The sequence below is a fragment of the Pagrus major genome, chromosome 7, assembly GCF_040436345.1.
Source record: "Pagrus major chromosome 7, Pma_NU_1.0".
NCBI classification, from domain to species: Eukaryota; Metazoa; Chordata; class Actinopteri; order Spariformes; family Sparidae; genus Pagrus; species Pagrus major.
In genome coordinates this window covers 19,156,380-19,176,638 of record NC_133221.1, presented here as the reverse complement: position 1 = coordinate 19,176,638, position 20,259 = coordinate 19,156,380, and the positions used below count along the sequence as shown (strand labels likewise).

Sequence of the window (20,259 nt, the reverse complement as noted above, 5' to 3'; positions counted from 1 at the left end):
ATAAATCCACTGTACAAAAGGCCGCCAGGAAATCAATACCCAACTGAAACATTAACACATGCAATCATGGATCAGAAAGCACTTTGCTGAGGCAGCCTGTGCATATTAACCGCCGCTTTCCGGCCACGCTCATAATAAACAAGGCTTGAAAACTGGCAACAGGAGTCAGGGACAATTATGTAGTTTCCTGTTGGGCTTTGCCCTTTTCCTCCTCACCATGAACTCTCACTTGTTAGTGGTCCACTGGCTCTATAACAAATTCATGAAGGTGTGGTGTGATTGCTGGCTGAGCAGTAAGTCACCTGTAATCTTTAAAGCCCAGAGGGCGCCCATCTACTGTTTAAGGTCTGTCAAACAGCTGTTCAACAAAGCTCCCAGAGTTTAATGGCTATCGATTGTTTTCCTTCTTCGCTTCAGCTGAGAAACTTGACATAAATTAGTCAGTGCATTTCTGTCTGAAATGCAGTAACAGCTTTTCAGCCACAGCTTAACATCTATCAAAAACAAACAATGGCAGGAAAGGATTTGATGAAATGGTGGAGTGTTTTAAATGGCTATAAAAAGCTTCTCACTCAACTCTGTTTTAACAATAAGGGAATAAAACATTGTAACAAAGCCAGCAGTAGAAAAGGCTGCTGTTAATGGAAAAGTAAAGGTTACTGCAGCTTTAATTTCTTATATGTCATCTCATGAAATATAAAACTACTTGTTGGTATCTTGCTGTGAGAAAACACAGGTCAGAGACTGGCCAGTACGTGCCCTACTTTATCGCTTCAACAAATCGTGTGAGTATCTGACATTAAGTCTCTCTCAATCACTGCTTTGATTGGCAGAAAGTGCTTGACTCAGTGGGCTTAGGCCTGTTTAATAAGACCTCCCTTTATGTGGCTCTTTGGGCAAATTCATATTTAGCAGCTGCTGTAGTGCTCCGTCTTATCAAGCAAAGCAGTGCTGGGAACATTTACTGAGGGTGTCTGAGCTCAATGAAACCTTCTCACATTTCAGGGTAAATTAAGGTGCTGCGCTGTGTTATGGCAAAACTCTGGCTGTCCCGAGCCACACAGCCTGACTAGGTTTTTTTTTAGACCTCAAGACTGCTGCAGATGAGCACACCTGGAGAGCTGGGAACGATTCTACATGTAGACAAATCAGTAGGGCTCCTAACTGAAATTTGAAAACCAGTTGGATAAAGAAGGAAAGATTAACCTTCTACTTGTGTTTACAGTGTTCAAATGACCCTGACAGCGCAGCTAATATCACCAAAAACGCTTGTTTATGTCGCCATGTGTTTGTGCATCTATGTCAGGCTGCTAACGCAACTTTCTGCCCGTTTCCTGTGCGCCTCCCTCCCTCTCCAGCCTGGCCGGGCAGTTGGGAGGGCAGGGCGCAGGTGCTAACTGAGGGAAGGCAGGCGTCCTGATGTGAAATCTAATTGAAATGTGCAGATCAAAAGTGTCGAGTGGTGCCGAGCGCTGGCTTGGCTCTGTGCTTAATGACTGTTCTCAGCAGTGCCTCTCTGCCTCCTCGCTGCAGGCTGACAACCGCACGGCCTCGACAACAGCTTGGCAGACAAGGAGAAAGGTCACCCTGCCTCTCCATCACTTACACTGTGTCAAGTACCATTACATTAGGCAGGGGCTAATGAAAACATTAACTTGGGCTTTTGAATGGGAATAACAGGTGCACTGATGAGCCTGCCTGTAATTGGAAAGGGGGAAAACAAAAGAGGCGGCTCGACAAATTCAGAGTAAGCATGTTGAGTTTAAAAGTTATTAAAAATCCATGACAAAAGGTGCTCTGGGCTTTCATGCATAATGCAAAAAAGCTAGAACTTTTTGTAATGTTTGTTATATATTTTGCCTCGCTGACGAAAGAAAGATTGATGTCTGCAAGAAATCACAGGCGAGACTTTCAAAGTAGAGTTACATATGCTGTCTGTTGAAGATGAACGTGGCATTCCTGTGGTTGAGACAGGTTTTGTGCTGTAAATTAGTGTCAAAGGGAGATTGATAGATTACCTCCCAGCCTTCCTGCATGTCAAATTCTGTTTCCTTGAAGCCACATACGTCTGATCTCTCGTCTTATCTGTACTGTTCTCTATAAGAGTCACTTTGTCATGCTGCCATATGCCCACAGCAATGCTTAAACTTTCATTACCTTGTGTTTCTTTTTCTATGATTGTGTGTTTAGTGTGTAATTGTTGAGGCTTCCGAGTAAAGTTGCCAATCCTTCATAAAATAAAGACGACAGAAAAGAAGAAACTATTCCAGGAACCTGTCTCTAAAACGGTTCACCGGTATCCAGTAAAAATTCATTGGAAATACTTGAAATAGAAATGTAGATTGGCCCTGGCCTCCGCACCATAATTTCTCCCCCAAGTCCACTAAATCACTGCAGAGCGGTACAGAGTGTGCTGCTGCCGCTCCACAGAACATGAGATAGTGACAACATAAGCTCTGTATTATAAGGCCTTTTAGACTGCTTCCATCTGCAGGAGCTTTCTGGCCGGTGGATTATCCGACAAGGAAAGGGCTTACCCTCCTATCACGACACTCAGGGCTTCCATTCCGGTTATTGCCACTTAAAATGGTCGTCTGCATACAAGTATGGATGTGTGAAATGGATGTGGGGTTCAAAGATTATGTATAGCGAAGGCTTCCTTCATGCTCAACCATCACTGAGAAACACGGTGAAGATAGTCTTCGGTTGAGCAAAGATTTTATTCTTCCTCAATTTGCTGAAATTTGAATTAAATAACTTTAAAAATAATCTGCTCTCTTAAGAGTTATAGCTGCAAAATTGTAGAATAATTGTATAAATCCTGTGCTGGCATATAAATACATTTAAAAAAAAAAAAAAAAATGAATATGCAATATTTAAAAATTGTTGAAATCATAATCAAAACAAATCACCAGCATAATTGCTAACTGCTGCTAACCTTAAATGTTGTTAGCTTGTTAGCTCGATTAGCTGTGCAGCTAGTGGTCCAGCCTGGTAGCTTGGAGGGACAATAGACTGTTGGTGTTTATACCACTAGCACAGGAATTTCTGACCTGAACGGATGGGATGTTGCTAGCTTTTTATCATGCTAACATCAGTATATAGCTCTGCAAAACCATAAATAAATGTCAATATTGTCAAATACTGTTATTTCTTCACACTCTGGTGATAATTTTAATTCATAAAAAAAACTAAAAAACAACATTTCTAACATATTGCACCTTTAAGTCAACAGGTGGGTAGAGCTGCAACGATTCGTCAATTAATTGATCTAAAGAAAATAAGTTGCCAACTATTTTGATGATCAATTTACCGTTAAAGTAATTTTTCAAGAAAAGATCCCAAACATTTGCTGGATTCAGCTTCTTAAATGTAAAGTTTGTCTTTTCTCTGTCATTTAATGATAGTAAATGAAGAGTCTTTGGGTTTGGACTGTTGGTTGGACAAAAGAAGCGCTCTAAAGACATCACTTTGGGCTCTGGGAAATTGTGATGAGCACTTTTCACATGTTTTTTTGAAATTTACAGACTAATAAAAAATAATCTGCAGATTTGCTGCTAAAATAACACTTATTTTCATAAGTGTTATTTGCAGCCTTGCAGGCGAAAGAGTTAGAAGTACCCTCCATCTCTAGATAAAAGCTATTTTAGAAGTGTTGTAAAATGATGTTGTAATTCATAAAAATTAATATCAGTTTTGTATCAGTCTAAATCTGTTTGCAGGATATAGACTGAATGAGGTTAACAATGAAACCGCTGTAGATTACAGTGTAATAGCTGGTGCAGGTTGGGACTGAGTGGGAGTGCAGGATCCTCCACTGGGGCTCGGTGGTCCTGTGTGCGCAGGCAGGGCCGAGGGCGAGGGCTAAACTCATGTATTTACACCCTCATCCCCTCTCAGGCCCAGGCCTGAACAGATGGTTTCTGTTTTTCCTGGCAGATTTGTGACAGAGCCACAAAAGGCCCCTGCTTTGACATGGAGCCAAACGGTTAAGGCCGTTACTGGCAAGAGCAGGGGAAGGAGGAGAGAAGCTGAGGAGGGGGAGGGCCGAATGTGGAGGAGAGCCGAAAGGGAGAGAGAGGAATAAAGAGCCAGCAGAGGATAACAATGGACAATCAGCATTCAGTCTGACCACAACCCTTCCTTAAAAAAAGTCTCCCAGCAAATAAAAATCTCTGGTAAAAACTTAACTGTGGCAGTGAGAGTGGGGTGAGCAGGGAACATGTGACTTCTGGGTTCTGGTGGCTGATAGTGAGTTGTGTAAACATCCATTAGTGCAGCATGAACCTGCGCTCCTCCTGCTCACTCCAGTCTGCAGCCCGAGGAGGGAGGACTGCTTCCTGATTCATTTCAGTGAGGTGAAGAGGGGGATGTGTTTCTCTGAGCTAAATCAAACCAGGGTTTAATTATGTATGTGCTCGACCCCTGGACTTGGTATTCTTCATCGTCCATGACAGGTTGTACAGTGTATCGCTTCACTGAGTGGTGCTTGACTTCTCTATCATCCTCATGCTGACTGTAACTGTAGGGGGAACTTTGTAAACGCTCGTGTGGTTAAGCAGGTCAGAAGTGTACTTGTGATGACTAAAGGGCCATTTGACGTCGTAAAAGTGCATGTTTATTTATCTTGAGTCTTTCAAGTGCATTCCTGTTCAAGTATGTGTAAACTTTACACGATACAGATGCCATAAATATGATGCTGTAAAACTTCACTATGAACAGCAAGTTAGCTTCATGCTCGAAGTTGATCTGGGATTTGCCATTTCATTTTCAATAAGTTAATGTTAATAAAATAACAAACACTAAAATATGACAGAGCATAAACATAATCTAATTATTGATAGCTATTTTGATAATTGATTAATCGTGTTAATTTAATTTAAATTTTTATGTATAAAAAGGGAGAAAATGCTGTTTTCAGCCTTTCGAATATGGAGATTTTCTGTTTTTATTTTCTTTTATATCATTAAACTGAGTGTCTTTGGGTTTTGGACTGGTAAAAGAAACATTTAAAGACATAATCTTGGACTTGGTAAAACGGAATGGACATTTTTCATTATTTTATAGATTAATCGATTGATCTAGAAAATAACTGGCTGAATAAAAATCAAAGTAAGCGTTAGTTGCAGCTGTAATATAAGAACAGTTCCTGCAACAAGGTGAAATAAAAATTGTTTTGTTGAATTTAAAATACAGTTGTAATGATATTGTTTCAGAAGTTCAGAAGAAAGTTGTTTTGGATTTTCCCAATCTGAAATTAGTAAAATAAATTAAAGCGTAACTTTTTAATTCACGTTTTATTCCTAATGATATTAAAGCTGCACAATTCACCTGCGAGTTTGAGTGAAATAAAATCCAGGGTTCAAACATTAAAGCTCTCAGCCACATGCAATGTAGTAGATTCAAAAATAGACCTCCAGTGCAGCGATGCCTCGGAGCCCATTGGCAGACGGCGGAGACTGAATAGTAAAAGGACCTTGGCTGGTGGAGCAGAGTGTATGCGAAAGGCAGTTAAATAGACAGCCATTCCCTGCTGCGCTGAGCCTTTCTGCCGGAGAATGACTGAATAAGCTCTGCTTTCACAGGTCAGGGATGCACATGCTGAAGAATCAGCACTCGTGTTTTTCCTGCTGTAAGCGCTTTTGCCAATGAAAGCAGATTGGAAGGCAACAGTGCCTTTTCTGCTGGAGGGTCGATCCTGCGCGTTCTGCTGATAAGCTAGTCCCCCAAAAACCACAACATGAAGCCTAACCAAAGAACTCAATTACACAGGGAGCTCCGGCGCTCCGTGCGCCATCTATTAGGCTGAAAAAAGATTTTGCCTGCACTTGGCCGCGCTGTGGTCCGCTGAAAGAACATCAATACATGCTGGTTGAGCTTCCGTCAGCCTGACAGTGATTTCACTGCCTAAACAAGTTATATCATTTACCAAACACCAAAGTGGTTCTGTCACACGACTGACAGCTGCTGCCAACTGGACCTGGCCCCTGCAGTTTGGAGCTGGTTTAATTAGTGTTTCAACCAAAGTATTTATAATCACAGTCATCCCCAAGGTTCTGGCTGCTGAGCTAAGGACATGGCAATGAATTCAATTTGACGTTTGTACAGATTGTACCAGGGCAAACATCTGCTGTGAGGTTGTGTTGAGAGCACTGTTCTCCTGTTGGCCATCCTGTAAATGACAGGGCCTGAAGGGAGGGAGGGGAGGAGGGGGCTGAGTGCTCTCTTTTCTCAGAGAAAAAAAGGATGCTGCCAGAGCTGCTCAGCACATCACAGCGACACAAACGAGGCAGGGTTTTGAAAATCAGATGCAGGTCGCACATATGCCCCGATAATTACAACACCCTCTACAGTCACGGTGACTTTTGTGCCCTTTAATGTTCCTTCACAATCAAAAGCTAAACGAGGGCACACGTAGTGCTGAAAGTTATGGCTATATTTTTTTAATGATTGCTGCTTCTTGCTCTGCTGTTGTGGCTGTTAGCTGTTCTAACACACTGCCACTGCACCTTTCTGTCTTTTCCACCTCCGTATCAAAACAAAGCAGGAACCGGCAGCACAAAAACGTCTCCGTGAATCAGTTGTATGTTTTATTCTTTTTTTTGCCCCTGTCATGTAGCTTTACATGGTTTGCAGCTGATGCTTTGCTGCACCAGGCCCAGCTGACTGTATAACTAAAAAGTGCATTACATTACTGCATAAACTAATATGAATAAACTTGTTATAAATGTTTAATATCTTAATTCTTCACATGATTTTTCACATAAACAGAAATGGTTAACTGTGTTGATGCTAATGGTAATTCTGCGCAGATACACTGTTTGAACTTTAATATTTAAACGTGGAGTAAAGGCGAGCAGTCACGAGAGAATAAACAACAGGATGCAGCCTCGAGGGAAACCTGAACTGATAAACATGCACACATAAACAAAGCTTTTGTTCTACGCTTGTAAATTGTTTTACAGCGCTTCATTGGGTTTATTAGATTATGGTTGTCCTGAGTTCTATTGTGAAACATTTTTTATGATCTATAAATACACAGCACACTCAGTATAAAGTAAATAAATTACTTGTATTTTCTTAAAGGACACGGCATATTTCACTTTGTTTCTTCATTATAGTGAAAAGATGTTATGTTATAATATATCTTTGCACATTATTATCTTGCTGTACCAGTGAAATGGTTCAGGCTGAGTTATGGATGGAAATAAACCAAAACTTGAGCCTCCTAATTTGATCTAATTTCCAACTGTCAGTTTCTCTGTTTGGCTGTAAAGCAAACAGAGCTGTAGCTGATACAAATCTGTTCGGCAAATACTGTCTGTTGATATCCGCTAAAACCACGGTTTTATGAAAACCCCTCCAGTGCAAATATGAGGCGCGGAGTTATCTGTGATCTGCTGTTTCAGCATATTTAGCTGTTTAAACACTGGAAGCAGCAGCGAGCTCGTGTTCCATGACATCCTCTCAGTGGAGTGAAGGAAATGGTGGCAGCAAAGCCAGTTGCAGACGGTCAGACGACACACCCACTTCCCCCCTCTGGGCCTTTATGTGACTTTATATAAAGCATTCCTGAGTGTTAGTCAGGCCTGGTGTGTTTACACAGCGCTGGGTGCTTACCCTTGGCACTGGCTGTTTGAGCCGCGCTGGCGCTTCAGGGGCAGCGCGGCTAATAGGGGCTAGCGGGAGGAACAGCGAGGGGCAGAGGCACTGTGCTGGACCTCTGGATATCAGCTCAAGAGCTTCATGCTCTGCAATCAGATCTCGAGGACAGTTGTCTGCTCACTTAAGGCACGGACGCCTTAATTTCGGCAACATTTTTCGATAGCTTGTCATCAATACTAGAAATATGTGCCCTGAGATACTGTTGTGCTCATGTTCTAGATTCAGGATTTGGGAATATAAATAACTGCAACTTTCCTGTAACGGGTATTGACTTGCACTCAGATCAGTCTTACAGCACAAAAGCCAGTTTAATCATAAGCAACTGTGCGACAACAACCCAGGTTTTTCAGCGTCTATGTTCCACGCTACCTTTCCCCTATTCCTCCGGTTGCTACTACCCTCCTCTTGCTCTCCCAGTCATTTTCTCCTCTTTTCATATGTTTAAAGGGCAGTTTATTTTCCATTTGCAGAGGGAAAATTAATCTGTCTCTGCTCTGTGGTGGTGGCAGGCCCAGATCCTGGAGGAGGTCTATTACCTTTCCTGCCAAGTAGACTCCCCCTCCAGGTTGAATTACATTAATACCTCCTTTATAGCCAATCAACTGGACGAGTCATATATTTCAAAACCAGTAAAAAATAATTGAAGAAACCTCTGTGAGGAAACTGTATTCATACACTTTAATCTCTTATTCAAGAGGGTCAAATTGGTTTGGAGGAATAAAAAATGTAGCATAAAGGAGGTGACGCTAAAGAGTTCTTGAGTAAAAATATTACATGATGTGTGTGTGTGTGTGTGTGTTTGTGTGTGTGTGTGTATGGGGGTGGTGGGTGTTTGAGAAGCAGGGCTGACATGTCCTCACAGCAGACGAGGAAATGAAGTGGCGAGAAGTATGACAGACACCTTTGATTTTCCTTTGATGTCTGTGTCAGCACTGCATCGGCACACTTCCAGCAGGAGCAGCCTCACAAAAAAACAGCAAGGCCTGCACTGCTTTGTGAATCAAATTGCATATCTAGGAATAATCTAACAGCTAGCACACACTTTGAAGCTACGTGTACATGTACAACATGTTCTCTTTATTGCCGATTACAGCAGAGATAAAACTCCGCGCTTGTCATGCTCTTAAAGAGTTTTCCTTGCGCAGATATACGAGACAAAGATTACAGTAAAATACTGTTAGTCAGCTTAAACTGGAACAACATGAACTCTGTGTGGCTGACATGTTTTGTGTTTAACATAATGATCACATTTAATAAGGTCAACTGTTGTTAATCATTGTTAGGCCTGGATTTGACCCATTAAATGAGGCACACAGTTGTTCGGTGCTGATTTACACATTGACGCTTGCGCACAAACGCGCGCTCACACACACACACACACACACACACACACACACACACACACACACACACACACACACACACACACACACACACACACACACACACACACACACACACACACACACACACACACACACACACACAGAGGAGGGAAACTCTGACAGGAGGAACAACCTCCTGCTCGTGTTCGTAAACAACACAATTAGCAGAGCTCCTTAAAGCCTGACAGATATTTAATCACTTTGTCTCAGTCAATCCCAGCTCCCACAAGTGACTGACAAACCTTAAAACTACAAGAACGCAAGAAAAGTTATAATCTAATCCTCAAAATAATTAAAGGGACAATGATCTGTGTTCCTAATGTAAGCCAATTAATTCAAAGTACAAATCTGTGACCTACTTCCACTCGCACTGGACTGCAACAAATTGGAAATTAATATTTTCTGATGCTGTTAAAGGTTTGTTGACATCAGTCATGTTCGCAAATGAAGGGGCCAATATTTTCAGCTGCGATCAGTCGAAAAAGAAACAAAAAATTTCACATCTTAAACCCAAAATCTTTTTTGGGTATGTGAATTATCCTCCAATATATATGAGAAAATTAATTAAAAATAAAGTACAACATCAAAGTTGTATCTTTTGAATCTATAATTTAACTTAAACGTAAGTTGTAATAACATTCTGTTTCCTTTAAAAGCACAACTATCACATGTTTACATGAAAGGCTCCCATCACAAAAGTGCTTTTTAACTCTCGTGGAAGCCTTTAACCAACAGTTAAAGGTGCACTACGTAGTTTTGGGGAAGAAATTTTAACCATAACTGCTTTACTTTGTTTATATTTGGCGGACCCTGCCACCTTTCTAGCTTCAAACACAGTTCTGAAGACCTTATTTTCCCCTGAGAACAGCTCGTTTATTCAGTTAAGAAAAAAATAAATATTTCTGAGTTTGAATTATTACCTCATTAATATTGTAAATGTTACCATCCTGAATTTCTAAATTTTCCCAGTATGACAAAGTATACCTTTAACTACTCTGAAAACAAAAAAAATATCTCGAGTGCCGCTTTAACACTCGAGCACAAACATGAGATAAAGACGTCTCCTCTTCAGCCCTGAGATGTGCTGTAAACACAGCGGCTCACATCACATCTGCACTGCTTGTTTACTACTTGCTAACAGAGGGTGCTAATTAATGTTCAGCATGTCACTTGTAAGTGTAACTGTCTGTAAAGTACATTTAACATTTTCTCCTCTGAGGTTTAACAAGTTGTTTTTTTATTTTCCAGACTGTCTGAAGTGAATCTGACGATACTGCAGCAGTTGTTGGCAGGCAGCACTTACTTCTTATCAATAAGGCCTCTGGGTTAAAAACCAGCCACGCTCAAAATATCACACTAAAAATGTTTTACTGCTCAAGCAAACCACATGTACCTCATTTTATCCGTTTCTGTGCAATAAAACAAATGACACACACACTGAAAAAAGTTCAGCAGTATAGAGAGAAACACATCGTCTTACCGTTTCTTTGTTGGGCAGCAGCTCTTTCCGGATCCTGAAGAAGTTTTTGCCAAACTGTCTCAACCCTTTAATGAAGCGCTTCTGCAATTTTTCACAGAGGAAGAGAGAAGAGAGAAAAAAAGAGACCCAGTTACTATCTGTGAAGTCAGCTAAACCGACCGCATAAAGTTACAGGCTCGCACCACGACAAAAAACAGTTTTCATTTTGCTCGTCTGTGGTTGCAGAGGTTTGATGTGTATCTACAAAACCTCTGTAGTCGTTTAAACTCGGGAGAAAACACAGCCATGTCAGGGCAAAACGAGAGAGGAAATGACAAGTGAGGCAGGGAGAGACGCTGAGATTATGCTCGTCTTCTCACGTGCAAAGAAAATACATACTGAAAAATATAATAAATTATAAAAAATATATTAAATAGGGTTCACGTTGAACATTTTGTTAATGAGACAAGAGAAAAGTTTAAAGTGAAAACCTGAACTTGAGAGTTAAAGAAACAAGAAAATGCCTCACTGTGCATGTTGGACAGTTTCTATTTTTGTCTGTCCATTTTAAAAGCACAGAAAACATGTCAAAATGTAAAAAAATATATAAAAACCACCTCGTATGAAAAGGAGGTGAACGGCATGATGACAGAAATTGCTACTTCATAACATCGGATTTAATCTGACATGAAAACTGAATGTGGTCACCTCACCTCTATGGGCACGAAAACAACAAGAAACAGAAGAGGATAAAAAGCAAAAAGCTGAACAACCTAAATATATTCCTTCTCCTTTAAGAGGCACAGACTGCGAGCCATAAAAAGCGGAGGCTGAAAACATTCATAACCAGCGAAGCAGACAACCAACAGATTTACTTTCTTGTTCCAGAGGCGAGCCCCGTTCCTCAGTGATCTCAGCCAACCGTTTCCACCAAGTAACTCCAGCAAAAAGCAGGGAAAAGTCCTCAGGGAACACAAGACAAATCTCTACATCCAGCCACAGGTAAAGGGAAAAATTAAGGGGGCAAATCCACAATGTCTCCGAAGGTACACTGCTTTTTTCCCCCTTTTTTTACAAGCAAGAAATAGCTTGTCACTCTCTGCTCTTCCACTACAAAGGGGAAGGCTTTACATGTGATCTTTCTGCAAGAGAGCCTCTGGTTCGCAGCAGGCTGGAAAACCCGGAGTGGAATCCCGCGCTTCACGTTAGTGTCGCTCATTTCAGCCTGCTCTCTATCCTCTAACGCTGCAAGAGCAGGCTTCGTGCCTCTGTCCTCCCCCACACGGGATGAGCAAGGCCACTGATTGTTAGTAAAACACTACAGCAATCCTTTAAATGCGTTGGGTTAAACACGCACACAGAGGCACAAACTCAACTCGCTGGCAGCCCGAGAGGGGAGGCAGGCTGATTTGTGTGGAGAAAGGTCTTGGACATGGTGGAAGGAGACAAGTGAGAAGGAAAACCAGACATGGAGTCTCTCTCCTGAGTGTGAGGAGTTCATTTTCCATGCCATGTACAGTATATTATGTAACCACAGAGTGTTTACATACCCAGCTTTGGTGGGGAACAAAGGCCAAATTTACAGAAGTAACACAGACAGCTGCAAAACACAACTGGAGGACAAATTACAGGCGAGAAAGAGAGACCTGTGTCAACAAAAGGAATGAATGACTGTCTTTATCTTCTTTACACAAACAAAACTAATAGACTAAAGTTTGTGAGTTTAACTGTGTGATTATGAGGAACAAAATATAAAATTATAAGTTAAACCAGACTAAATAATCAGCGTAAGACACCTGATCAAAGGCGAGATGTGACAACTGAACAAAAAAAAAAGAAAAAGAAAAGTGTCCCATCAGTTACTCATGAGACAGCAGCTCATTTGCATTAATCAAACTGAAGGTGTCGCGGTTGATTAGCCAGTAGATGGAGCCGTCTCCAACACAAGCGCTCCCCCACATCCGACACCCGTCTCTAACCACTTGAGGGGTTAAGAGCAGATTACCATTTGGAGGAATGGCAAGTCAGTCAAACTTCCACAGAGCTACATATAACCACTGCAGAGGTTCAGAGGATCAACACTGAAGGGCTTGTTTGACAGACGATGACAAAACTGAGTAAATAATCTAAAATTTCACAAAGGCTGCACAAATATTTGAATAATCCTGACGCAGAGTTAGTCCTGGGGATACATTTCATGGAGGTGTTTAATGTCTATTTTGCAGCAAGGCGAGAGTGCTGCATCTTTACCTGAACTTCTAGTCAATCAAGAAGTATTTGAGATAAAGCTCCACCTGACACAACATATGGTTGCAGGTGCACAAAGTAAAATGAGAGCATATTAGCAAATAAAAAAGGCATTTATGGAACAAGAGAAAGAGTATTCTCAGAAGAGGAAGGTCTTTAACTGATTTTTGGAGACGGAGGGATTCTGCTGACTGAATTGAGTTTGTTTACTCGATTCCTAACGAGGCACCGTACAGTAGAAGAATTGTGACGGTACGACTAGGCGACAATTAGACCTGCCCATGCAGCCTGCCCTAATTATGTCACCTTAATTATGTTCCCTCGCTGTACTATTTACACAGTCTGTCCGTCCGTCTCCATAGAGGAGCTGTGTGCATGCTCCCTCTCTCCTCTCCCTCCTCCCTTCCGTTTTCTTTCTCTCGCTGGCTCCCTCCCTCCCTCCCTCCCTCCCTCCCTCCCCTGCACGTCGGCTCCAGTTTAAGGCTCCATTTCAGCTGCCTGGGCTCACTGCTCTCCAGCCCAGCTAATAAATCATCCGCCAATCTGCTCCCTGAATCGCTCTGCCCCTGCTCCGATTGCTCCAGCCCTCCGTTGCTAGGCGACGCCGTGACGGAGGAGGGGCTGAGAGAGCCAGAGCGAGCGAGAGAGCAATAGGAGGAGGAGGAGGAGGGGTGAGCTGGGTGGAAGCGCTACCAAATGGCCATCCGCTGTGCAGAAACAACAGGCTTCTCTCTCTGAGTGTGTTCCAGAGAGCTGGCGCTTTTCACCCGCCCCAAGTTTCCCCCTCGGCGGCTAACAGAGCGCCATTGTGAGGCTGGAGAGGAGTCATATAAAAGGAGGAGGAGAACGAGAAAAAATGATTCAATGGGCCATTGTTGTTCGTGCGCACTTCCTGCTTGAGAGTTGATTGTTGGGAGTTGTAAAACTGGTTAAGATAATTCAGACATATGCACAAAGATGGTATCGTGGTGACAAACAGAGCGCTGGCTCACGCATGGAACATAATTCCTGCTAAATGTCATTCCATGAAAACACTGACGCAAGACCGGCCAACAGCAAACAAAGCCACTTTCACTCAATATGGAGTCATTATAGTTGACTCGTTGTTTAAAGCTGACCTTTCAGAGCCTGCTGTGTATAAACCCAGAGGGCTGGGGACAGTCGGTCGGCTCGCCGAAAACCAAAAGGCTAAAAACACTGCTGTCTGTTATGAAATAGCTGCAAGTAATAAGATTGGCTACAGGGTGCTGAGAGGAAATCACAACATGCTTGAAGAAGAGAGGGTGAGACCGCACTGACAGACTAGACTGCCCACATCCTCTCTGCACTGACACCAAACATAAAGATAAACATCTATGTTTAGACATAATGAACTGTATGTCGACGTTAATAGATATATATATATACCCTTTGATTAGAAGCTCTTCTTAAATCCAAAAAATACTTTTCAGGAGCCTTACGCTGACAGACCACAAGGCCTGTTTTTATATTTGCCCAATAACATGAACATATTCTGCCAACTTTTAACATCCTCTGCTTCCTTTGGCTTGCACTGACACAAAAGGTGACAGGAAATTCCAGCGCACGCCCATCCTGCCTGCTATTTAGTTTCTAAACAACCCTAAAAAGCATTGCTGGCACTGCACCATAATGGTGATAAATGCACTGTTGACACTAAATCTTTGGGTGTAGCAAACAGAGCCCCCCACCCCTGCTGAAGTAAAGCAGCTCATCTTGACTCTAAAATAATCTACAGCCTGCAGCAGGGGATGTTGTGTTTCATCTGCCTGTGGTGTTTTTGGTCAGGTGGTGCGTCTCAGGTCTGTAGGCTTGTGTTCAACCACTGGGGGGCCGCCGCTCTCTCCTCTCCCTAGTCTTCCTCCTTTCCTCCCTCCCCCTCCCACCCTGGTGCTGTCGGCGGCCCGCTCCAGTCATCCATCAGCTGAAGACACAGCCGGAGATAAGCCGCGGCACAGCGCAGCTGGCTGAGGAATAGACCTGCTGCCCCGCAGCAGTCATAGATCAGCCTCTGTGTCTCTGACATGGCGACACGCAGCACGACCACCGCTGCCGCTGCTGCCTCTGATTGTTTATATGGCACCTCCTGTTGGTCGATGCATTATTAGCAAGCACCTTCTTCTTCTTTTTTTTTTTTTTTACAATCATGGGTGACTTCATGTGAGGAGATGATTTCATTTTGCCAATCGTCGAGGGCAAGAATCCTCTGATGCCCTTCACCAAGTGTGCAGTCAGGGCGGGTACAAAGGAATCAATGTGATGATGCAATTCTGACCTTACTTTGCAATTTATTGAGACACTACTGAATAAATAACTTTTAGTACAAAATCAATTCATTTGATGCTCTTGAGATGAATCACTATAGGTGCCTTGTCTTAGGCTGGGTGTGAATTTAGTATTAAATTTTTATGCATCAGGAGAAAGATACCATATATCTTTATATAAGTATATTTAATTAGTTTTTTACCAAAATGTTACATGATTTATTCTAATAATAAATGAGGTAGCTTGGTAGTATATTATATATATTTTTAAGACTTTCTGACACATAATCCTGTTTAAAAAAACCTGTTAAAGATAAGATAGACAGTGGAGGTGAATTATGAGACACAATGACATCTTTACTGTATGATATAACACGTTTCTTTAGCTTTTTAAAAAAATCTGTTTTATTATTTTCACTTTTATTTACTCATTTTGACAATTTGTGTTTTGTGTTATTGTTTCATCTTCTCTTTAATCTGAGCTTCTTTCTGTTTGGCTTGACTGTTTATTTATTTGTCTTCGTGCATGTCCTGATTTTGCTTTGTCAGCCAAAGTACTTTTTAAACTCTGTTTTAAAAACTGCTATATAAATAAAGTCATTATTAAAATAAATATTATAAAGTCTATAGAGACATAATACTCTACATGTGACCAAAACCAATGTCCGTGTTCTCATTAGCTTCTACGATTTCCTTACACTGTCTGCCCAACTAATAAATGATTACATGGTAAATATTAACAATATTTAACAAACCTGTATTTGCCACTTTAACAACATGCAACTTTATCTCTTCACATGGAGCGTGCACATTTTAATCAAAAACACACATCCGTACTCACCCATAAAGTGTCAACAGTGGCCACCTGCAGCCCAACATTCAGTCAACATAAACCTCGCCTTTAGTAACAATCTGTAACAGGAGTTTTCTGTTCTACAACGTAGATGTTGACAACCATTTCCTGTTAGCTAATTGTGGTTTCACACTTTAAAACAAGTGGTTATTTATACAGGAGACCTACTCAGTGCTGGAACACTACTTCTGTTTCACAACAGCGGAGAAACAGAAGGGAACAACCTGTGTGCTTTTCAATTGAAGTGCTTTCTGTTCCTGGTTTAAAAAGAGAAAATTTGCTGTGGACACTCTCCCACAATAAAAAAAGGATGAGAAGAGAGCTGTGCGTGTGTGTGGACAGTGAGGACTGATCTGGCTTCTGATAAAACACACATAAAGAAGTCTTGTAGTGGGATTGCCTCTCTCAGCGGAGGACTCCTCTGACTGTCTGAAACGCTTCAACCACCAATAATAACAGTAATTATATTAGCAATTACATTTTCCTTTTTCTTGGTGGTTAAATCAACCACTCTTTTACCCTCAGCACTCAACAGCCTGCTGAGTATATAAGCAAGAACTGAACAGTAGATGATTCTGGTGAAATATTAAGAGTTTTATATTTATTTTATGACGTTTGAGATTTTTCCTTGGTGAAATCTGTATTTATCACCTTTGAGCGGTGATGGATTTTCAGTTTGTGAAAGTTGTACTAATAGTCTCACAGTGAAAGATTGTTCAGGGGTTGACAGTAACAAATGTTATTGAAGTGAAATGATTTTCTGTGCCAGCCAGTAGAGAATAAAATGAGCAATGCAGCAATGAAACAGCTAACAAATGATCATGGCAGCAGTGTCATCTCTCTGTGTGATGTGCGCGGGGAGAAATTATAAATATTATTCTACAGTAACAGAGTTGAGACAAGGTCCAGGACTATGTGGCAGCAGCTGCATGAGGAGAGACAAGAGGTGGGGTAAGGGAGGCAAGAGAAGTCAAAGGGGGGAGGGGAGGGTGACAAGTGACCCTGCAGACAGGCTGATTCTGTCATTCCAGCGGTCCTCGCTGTCACTTTTATTCACATCTCTAAAAGAATGCAGGGCTGGGGTGAAAAAAGAGCAGGCAGGAATAATGAAGCTCGTCCTGGAGGGGGGATGAGATGGAAGAGGGGGGAGGAGAAGGAGAGGCAGAGCAAGGGGTGTTAAATAAATAAAGAGCAGCAGGACTGATTTCTCCGAGTGCGTCAAGGTTGGAGCTACATTTACACCTGTCCCTCAAGGCTGCAGGGCTGAAAAGGCACAACTGGTGCTCAGATCAGTGGGAGCTGTGTCCTCGGTCAGCCAGAGTCAAGATGCTGCTTCCTGCAGGCTGTGGACACTGTGGGGCAGGTGGAGCACAAACGGCCGCCTCCACCCACAGACACAAAACACACAGAACTAGACTGCCTGACAGCTCCTCCACTTTACTTACATAATGCTGTCTGAACATGATGAAACTCGGGTGTGAAACATTGGTTGCCTTGACCGAGGTGACAGAATACATTAACTGGACGAAGGGTTCAAGGCAGAGCAGAGCTGCAATAAAATGCAATTTGATGTTTTGTAAGTGAAATTGTAGAGTAAAAAATATGAGCAACTTAAAATCATGGTTTCTACAAACTAACAAAATGAGTTGTAAAGGTTTTTGTTTTATATGTGTTAAGAGTTTTATCTGATGTAACAGTTATCATATAACATCAGTTTGATTATTTCTAGGGTTTAAAAGTGCAATTATTAGATTCTAGTGAAAAACAAACAAAAATTACCTAACATTATCACCAAATGTGAAGAAATACCAATTTTGACATGATGACATTTACGTATTGTGTTGACATGTGGCCAATTCCAACATACTGAAAAAATTCTGATTCAAAACTATCTTCATTTAAATGGCTCAACACCAATTCATAAAATCCTGAGGTCGATCTTTTTTATATGCCTTTTCTGTAGGAAAAATAATTATATACAAACATCAACAACAATATCCAATTAATTTCCTTATAGGCAGATTCTGACCAATATACTGGCCTAGCTTGGCTTTCATATCAGGGGATATAGCGGCTAATAACTAATAAGAAATACCAAAAGAGGTTTGAGATCAGTTAGAAACAGCCTGTCCTTTACAAGTTTATTTTTACGCTGAATGATGCTCTACTCGGTATACATCTTGGTCATAATTTAATAATAATAAAAATAAAAGAAATGTAAGAAATCTGCATCAAGATGATGTGTTGAAAAAATGACTATTAGCTCGATTTTTTAGCTTCCAAATACTGATATCAATCTTAAAAATCCAGTTTAAGCTGGGCTATATTGTGCTATCATATGCTGTACCGTACGAGTACGTAAGGCTCTATCATTACAGATAAATAACACTGTAATGCAAATTTTTTTCCAGTTCAAAAAGCCAAAAGTAAATTACTGAGGTGAAGACTTTATTGTCTGAATCGGGGTATTTAGCTCTTACCGTCGAGCCCCGACTGTTCTACCTTCACAAGTGGTCTGTGGTAGACCTGCTGCGGTGGAGTGTGGCAGTAAAGCCTCCCCATCATCATGGCCGTACCCGGCTCTGATCATATTCGTGCAGCAGTTTAGCTTGGCGCCGGCAAGCATACATAAATAAAGGCGAATTCGTAACCAGTCCACAAAAGGATGGCTGACTTAATTTGTTGTGATTCACTGTGGTCCTGCCGTGGGCTCTGGCTTTATTCAAATGTGCCCATCATGTTCAATTACAAGACAATTCAACCCATTCACTTCCACCGGATCTGAGCTACTGGATTCAGAGCTCGACAAAAGAATGCCATTACGAAACAATGTCAAAGTGGAAAAAGGGTGAATCACCCAGGAGCAGGAAAAACTAACAAAGTCATTTTTGGGAGTGGAGACTTTTGTTTTTCTAACATCTCCAGACAGATCAATCAGTAGTGTTTGCTTTAAAGGAGAGCGGGTATACAAACATGTCGTGAATGTGTCATAAAGCATCAAGGTTTAACCCGCAGCCGTCTTTGACACGGTGTTACCCAGCTCTTTCATAACCCTGCTACCCCTTCATGATGTGGTGTTTGATCAGGCTGCCATTTTCTGACTCCAGCCCTTCAACAGCTGTGCTGAAATTCACATCTAAATTCAAATGGAGGCTAACATTAACAGCCCTCAGTCCTTTCCCCCCTTTCCAGACTTCCACGCTAAAGATTTATTCTGCGGCTGATAAACAGGATGCAGCTGCTCTCGGGCCTTGGAGGAGCTGGAAACTGACGAGTGTTTTTACTGATGTCTTGTGAGACCAGGCCAAGAAGAGGCTCGTTCTTAACTCTCTCTCAACAGCTCCCTCTTAAGACACAAACTGAGCTCTGACAGACAGCAGCTACACAAACAAGAAGAAACACCAAGAAAACTACAGAATACGCTGAAATAACAGTAAAATCAATTTCTTATGTGTGCCGACTTCAAGCAAGATGCCTTTGTGTATGAGTTTTCAAAATAAAAGCATGTTCTCTTACCACTTCATCCTCAGACCAGCACTTCTCGATCAGTTTGGGGACAGGCTTCTTCACCAGACGCTGGAGAGCTTTCCCTGCATCATAGCTGCTCTCGTGAAGCTGAGGACAATCACACAAAATATCAGCTTATAATTCTAATAATAAAACAATGCATACATATACACTAAAAAAAGATACATTTACGAAGGTGCCAACTTTCTTTAAATGACATAAGGATGCAGAATGCTGCAGAAGGTGCATTTTGTGTGACAAAACACTGTTATAGTGAAGTACTGTAGTGCTGCAGAGATGACCTGGTCAACAAATATTGTTCTCGAGATGGAACAAATTATGCCGCGAATGTCACATCATGATTTTTGTATATAAAATGAAAATTGAGATGAAAAAAATGATCTAATCATGAATCATGTCGCAGTTGTAATATCTGTCCAATTTATCACAATATGATTTTTTTTAACCATATTGTCAGCCCTGCAATGACATCAGCTGCATTGAAACATTTTATATGAGCTGACGATTTCAGACTGAACCCTTTTAACCAGAGCTCTGGAAGACAACCAGCCTGGAAATAAACAACGCAGTGACAAAGGCAATCACCGTGCAGCTTTAAGCCCTGTGTCACATTCAAATGGGTGAAACAGGCAACGCTGGAGCTCTTCCTCTGAGAATAAACAAGCATTGCTCATTGGAATTGCAAATAGAGAAGAAGGTCGAGAGACAATGACCTGCCCGCTATGTTAATTTTCCAGTTTATAGAGTCGGAATATAAATGCCCTGTTTATGATGATTCTAATCTTTTTCTTGTGCTTGATTCCTCGGTATTCATTATCAATGTGACGGACAAATCTCTCA

At 41.6% G+C, this 20,259-nt stretch overlaps 1 protein-coding gene across 6 annotated transcripts in view; it reads right to left on the bottom strand.

Moving 5' to 3' along the window:
* Positions 1 to 20,259, bottom strand: part of rerea (arginine-glutamic acid dipeptide (RE) repeats a) — a 135,085-nt gene that overhangs the window by 9,640 nt on the left and 105,186 nt on the right. For all 6 annotated transcript variants that reach the window (XM_073469457.1, XM_073469453.1, XM_073469455.1 and 3 more), the window contains 2 exons: positions 19,408 to 19,506; positions 10,531 to 10,611 (listed from right to left, as the gene is read on the bottom strand). In XM_073469457.1, the coding sequence (XP_073325558.1) occupies positions 10,531 to 10,611; positions 19,408 to 19,506 (180 nt within the window). The remainder of the gene's footprint in view (positions 1 to 10,530; positions 10,612 to 19,407; positions 19,507 to 20,259) is intronic.